Here is a 6318-nt window from a genome sequence, read left to right as displayed (position 1 = left end):
TCTTTCGATCTATTTTCAATTAGTATTGTGTTCTCTCTCTCTCTCTCTCTCTCTCTCTCTCTCTCTCTCTCTCTCTCTCTCTCTCCATTTCCATAAATTAATGTTAGGGAAATAAAAGAGATGACATATGCACAAATGAGGCTTTAACTAACAAGTTGTTGGTTTTGTAGATAATAACTAACGTCGCCCATTTTCCCATATACAGGTCTGTGGATCAACACACAGATAACTGTAAAATGAGAATATGCAGCAAAAACACGGTAGCCCTCCAAGCAGGCATGGAATGATAGTAACCTTATGCATTTTATAGCCTCTCCATGGTGTGTATAATTTCACCAGAGAAATACATGATCAACATTCAAAGAATATCGCTCAAATATTTCACAGACTTATGCCGATGATAAAAGTTTGTCCTCTAAGCATCTTAAATTGCTTGGACAAGCAGTTGGCAGCTGGTAACTTCTTTATGGTGAATTAATAAACACCGTGAATATCCACTTGAGACCTAAAATGCACAAAGTTGAAGCAGGTGAGTGACCAACCTTGGCGAAATATCGCATCCTTGCTGCATAAAGGCACCCAAGGAAAACCAGAGACTATTAAAAATCCCAAATTCATTAGTTGATTCACTACTTTGTGTTTCTCTTCCATCTTCAAACTCCTCAGTGTGCCACTCGTAGGGGCTAAATCTGCTGACCAGGAATAAAACTACACTGACCCCAATGTAGGCAAAAACAATGCACATCCAGATCTCATAGGCTAAAGGATCAAGAAATGAAAACACTCCTGGTTTGGACTTCTGAGGCTTCTTGATCATGATAGATATCCCAAGGCTCATGAAGGGTTTGGAGAAGTCGATCACCTCTTCTCTCACAAGGGTGATAGTTAATGGAGCAATTGCAATGTCAGCTTTCTGTAAGGGAAAGAAAGGAAAGTAACAGGACCTGGACTCATGGTCAGAAAGGAGTTAAGGCTACATCATGGAATGGGGATGGGGAAGGAAAGGAAATCAGAGAAATGGAAGTAAGTATGGTTCTGAGTCTAAAGTATAAGCAAAAAGGCAATGTATTCAGCCACCTTCATTATAAATAAATAATTAACCTATCTGGTTGGGCTGAGGTCATTATGCATTTATATTTCATTTATTACACTTTTGAAACTGTTGGATAATATCTGTGCCTTGAGACAGGTGATGTGCATGGTTCAGTTAATTTACTTCTGGCTTTCAAATGCCAGAAAGGAAATAAAGTAGTATTTATAGAGTATTATGGGATGCCAACAAACAGAAATATGGGTATTTAAAAGAAAAGGTGGCCATTCTGACAATGGTTTGAATTGAATGATTATCTATTAAGTGATGTATACTTACCCCATACACAAGTTCTCCAACCATACCATTCCAAATTTTGGTGTCTGCATCCCTGGCCCCATACTTGCCATCCCCAACAATAGTCAACTTATACTTGAACCCACAATGTTTGGCAATTTCTGCAGCCAAGTCAACACAGTAGCCCTCATAACGTTCGTTCCCTTCAAGCATTTCATGATTTTTCTTCATCATAACATAAGGAGATTCCTATAAGGAAAGAAAACATGCCATTTGATTATCATGACTGAATTAATTACATACTGTCACTGTGTCAGAATTCAGAAATTAATAATTGCTTGTTAGTGACGATTGGTATAAGTAATATGGTAGACATTATAAGAAAAATTAGAAACAGCGATCCTACAAGCAAAACCCTTCAAATGTCTACATTATAATCATTAAGATGACTATACCTAGCCATATTAAAGTAGGTAATATTCTCAAACTCTGTCAACACAGTCCCTCGTCTTGCTTGTTATCCCTAAATATTACAGAGGAAAAATGCTGCTCAAAGTCTATTACACTCAATTTTGGGTCTACTCATCCTTGTTCTAAGTTATGTTTACACCAACCCCAAGTACCAGCCAAAAGAACCAGCCAAAGCTGTGTGTCTGCAGCTCAAGGGTAAGTTTCATACAGGAATCAGCTGCATATGCACTGATATATAAACTAAAAGAACTATTGTCATGGCAACATGATTGGACTCCTGCAAGCTTCCCGTCTCATGTCTGTGAGATAGAATACACTAGAAAGATCCTGCAAATGTGGCTAAAGAGGATCTCTCCTGTAAACATAAGAGAGAGGGTACAGTGATACAGCAAATCTCACATTATCCACTGGAGAGTGGAATCAAATGTACCTGAAATCTAAGTGGGGTAATTCCTCTCAATGACATGATGAGAGTGAGAATCGCCAAATATCCAGCCTACTCTTACTAAGAACATTCCAGGTGCCAACTAGCATATCAATATTTTTCACCTCATTTATTAGCGTAGCGAGTTCACTACTAAAGTAAAGCAGAGAACGATCACTTAATCTCAAAAACATGTCCTGTAACGAGCCCCATGCTCTCCCCCTCACTTGTTCCACAGCTTGTCCTTGTGGTCCCCATTTCCCTTATGTCAGTGCAAATTCTAGATGTTCTACATTCAATTCAGCTTTACCTCTTTCTTTCAATATTCATTTATTTGAAACTGCACATGGAAACCACTGTCTGTGTTCAAATATAAGGTAAACCAGAGATTGTCTATGGTTCATTATGAAGAAAGAAGAGGGGAGAAGGGTAAAGATGAGCCAGAGCTGAGTCAGATTCCAAAGGAAGTGTGAGGAACAAGGAAAGACTTTGCTCCACTCTTGTCCTGTATACGCAGCAGGACATGAATTAGTTGTCAAGCTGACTTTCAGTCTTCCATAGTGGAGAACTTTCTGACTGCTTCATCCGGAACATGTGCAGTCTTTTATGAAGAGTAAGCATGCAACATGATATATTGCAAAATGTTCAATGAGTTAAACATTATAAGCGCAGTCAGATAAAGTTACTACACTAAAATATAGATATCATTCTCTTGGGTGGATATTTTGAAAAAGAAAAAAAAAAGTCCCATATAGGCACATGCATTAATTACCAATATCGTGGTGACAACAACAGTTTTATTCTCAAGTCCGGAGGTGTCATTTCCAGAAGGCAGCTCAGTAAGGGTGACAACCATTTTATCCACTTCGCTCCAGTATCCAATCTGAAAAAGGTCAGAGCAGGTAAATGTGTGGAGAATTGTCAGGTCTTCTAGTAAAATAATTAATGCATCTTAAACCTATGTCTGAATCCAAAATACTGTTCAAATTAACCTGACTTCTAAACAATAGCAAAAAAAATCCATATTTATATATGTGAATCTAATTGGTATAAAAACTATATTCAAAAACAATTCTTAAAATTGGCTTTTATCTTAATATCTACTTTTCATAGCTTATGTACTTATTTCTTGTGTTATTGAGATAGGATCTTGCTATGCAGCCATGGCTGGTCTGGAACGTACTATACAGCCCAAGTTGACATTCAGCTCCTAAACCTCTTGCCTCAGCTTCTCTAGTTCAGAGATTATAGTCATATGCCACCACGCCTAGCTTTCTTTTCATATATTCTATGTAGCTTGTTTGAGAGGAATAATTTTTATATATGTAAATATATTCCAAACATTGTTCTTTCAGCAATAATATTTTAAAGAAAAGGTATTGAATTTAGCAGTCACATGCAGGTTTGTGCAACTAGCTATTTTTTCTTCTAAGTTCATTTAATCCTTAGCAATTGTTCTTTATCTTCTCATCAAAGTCTTTCTATTAAACTAAGAAAATTAACAGTTCTGCTTACAAATTAGAAAAATTAATTTCTTTAAAATATTTTTAAACTTCTATGCATATGTGTATGTGCTTGCATGAGTGTATGTGTACCACATATATGTAGGAGACTTTGGAACAGAATGAGACATCTGATCAGCTGAAACTGGAGTTACAGAAGGTTGGAAGTCATCATATATGTGCTGGGAATCAAAGCCAGGTCCTCTGGAAGAACAGTAAGTGCTCATAACCTCTGAACCATCTTTCCAACTCCAAATGTTTAAGATATTTCAGTGATACGAAAAATGAATAGATTTGAGTCAGAAAATAAATTTCCAGAACCAATTAGTTTCTAGAAGTGTCTCACCTCTGTCTATGGGTATATTCTCTCATGACTCTGGGAAAAATTCATGGTGGGACTCACCTCCTCACAGGGAGAGATTCCTGTTTTAAATCCCTAAAGATTTACCTTCCTGGGCCCATTTGTTTTGAGCTCCATGATGTTAATTGTGTAGTTTATTCTTTTTCCATTCTGGTCAAACTTTATATTTCCAGAAAGACCTTCAACCTGAACCTAATGATAGGATGAATGGAAAAGCAGAAGGGTTATAAATTTACTTCAATCTAAGATACAGACTGTGCAGATTGCTGGACGAAAAAATACACTGAAAAATTTACTTTAATAAATTTTTTGTTAGTTATCCAATCACCCTTTATGTTCTGAGGAAATAGGTTGGCCTGTGTGGTAAACATAATGAATAAAACAAGGATGACTAATTTGCTTGGGAAAAATCTTCAGGACTGTATGGACTTACACCAACACTCATGCTGTGGAACTGACCTGTTTGAGGGCCCTTTCTATTTCTACACCTTGTCCCCAAGGCACTGCTGGGTTGGCCAGGCAATCTCCTGCATTGCCCCTCCGGGAGATCTCAATCCTCTGCTTCCGAAGGTTGCGAAATGCTTCAGTCATCACTTGAACAGCATCATAGGTCAGTGCAGAAGTATACTAAAAATGAGCAAACACAGCTTCTGTGAATGGGAGAAAATTCAGCGCTTTGCAACACACAGGCCATCTGGACTGCTCTTGTCTTCTACAACATAAATACTTGGCGGGAATGTCTAAGAAGTTAAACAGTTTCAACTGATTACTTTAGCATCGAGGAAAAGAATGGACTATTGGGATGTTGGAATCTGCTCTAGGCTATAAACATTTCTTAGCATCTTAGTACCTTAGCTAATTTAATGAAATTTTAAAAATATTCTTTTGCTATCAGTTTCTCATTGAAGTATCACTTTACGGCCATCTGTGGTGATACACAAACTTTTCAAATTAAATCATTTCTCTTTCATATCTAATAAGAGATTAATTGGTCAAAGTAAACAGAAAATAGATTAATTTTGGGATCCCAAGACTGTAATTTGACCCTGGTGATGCTCGCATGTACCTTCAATCTTACGGTGTTCTTAGAATGATGACTTAAGTCTCTGAGTGTTTCTGATGATGAAGTAGAACTGCACCTCATGCTTTTTATATTTTAACATCCTTTGAGAATACTAGTTCAGACTTACAGTGCCTGATTAGGTTTTAATTCTATGCCTGTTTATCACCACCATCTCTGTCACTACTGCTGCTAATCATCAATGATAATTTTTCCTCTTCATCTCTTCAGCAACTTGATCTATTTCAATGACTCAAATAATTTCTAATACTTTCTAAATAACATGGCCTCCACATGCTTCTCTCTCTACAAACTACTGCTGATGGTGTTGCTGTGTGTGTGGTGAAGAGCAATAGGTCACCAGATAAAACTTCATGGCCTTGTCACCCACAGAATGTTTAACCTCCACAATACAGTTACTCTCCCGAATTCACAGTGCAGAGATGGCCACACTTTCCCCAAGGGGCCTCTCCTGTGGGGTTATGATTTATCCCTCTGATTTGCTTAAAGACATTATTTCTGGAATAACCTCTCTCTCTCTCTCTCTCTCTCTCTCTCTCTCTCTTTCACTGGATCATCTCTATTAGAAATCTCAACCTGTTTAATATCTCTTACCATACATAAAGAACTGAGAAGAGAAGAAAGGCGGGGAGGGGAGGGGAGGGAGAGGGAAGGAGAGGGGAGGGAAAGGGGAGAGAGAGAGGAGGGGAAAGGAAATACTTTGAGAGGAACTTCTGAATTGTGGTCACGTGTCAATCCTCCTAGCTTTCAACAGGTGCCTTGGTTCATGGCTTTGAATGTCATTCTCACTCTCAAACACTTCTTGGGTACTATGTTTCCTACACAACCATTGCTCACTTACTCTTCTGACACTACTATGCTTTCTTTATGTCTTTCCTAGCATCTGCCCACCCTGTGTGCATGTTCTTTGTTTTCTTCACCTTTCCTCCCCACTAGAATAAGTACTTCAGAAAAGGGTAGATCTTGCTTGTTACCAGTGGATTCCTAGACTAGGACAAGGCTTGGAACAAGGGAGGAAGAGAGGAAGGGAGGAAGGGAGGAAGGAAGGAAAGAAGGAAGGAAGGAAGGAAGGAAGGAAGGGGGAGGAGGGAGGAAGGAAGGAAGGAAGGAAGGAAGGAAGGAAGGAAGGAAGGAAGGAAGAGGGCTGAGGAA

General features: G+C 38.4%; 1 protein-coding gene across 3 annotated transcripts in view; it reads right to left on the bottom strand.

Moving 5' to 3' along the window:
• Positions 1 to 6318, bottom strand: part of Gria2 (glutamate ionotropic receptor AMPA type subunit 2) — a 146419-nt gene that overhangs the window by 21296 nt on the left and 118805 nt on the right. For all 3 annotated transcript variants that reach the window (XM_008854310.1, XM_008854311.1, XM_008854312.3), the window contains exons 7-11: positions 4545 to 4712; positions 4173 to 4277; positions 2995 to 3105; positions 1370 to 1576; positions 543 to 913 (exon numbers count right to left, since the gene is read on the bottom strand). In XM_008854310.1, coding sequence (XP_008852532.1) covers positions 543 to 913; positions 1370 to 1576; positions 2995 to 3105; positions 4173 to 4277; positions 4545 to 4712 — 962 coding nt within the window. The remainder of the gene's footprint in view (positions 1 to 542; positions 914 to 1369; positions 1577 to 2994; positions 3106 to 4172; positions 4278 to 4544; positions 4713 to 6318) is intronic.

This window comes from Nannospalax galili, unplaced genomic scaffold, assembly GCF_000622305.1.
Source record: "Nannospalax galili isolate Female #2095 unplaced genomic scaffold, S.galili_v1.0 scaffold305, whole genome shotgun sequence".
NCBI lineage: Eukaryota > Metazoa > Chordata > Mammalia > Rodentia > Spalacidae > Nannospalax > Nannospalax galili.
The sequence above is the reverse complement of the archived record's forward strand: the minus strand, read 5'-3'. Positions and strand labels throughout refer to the sequence as shown.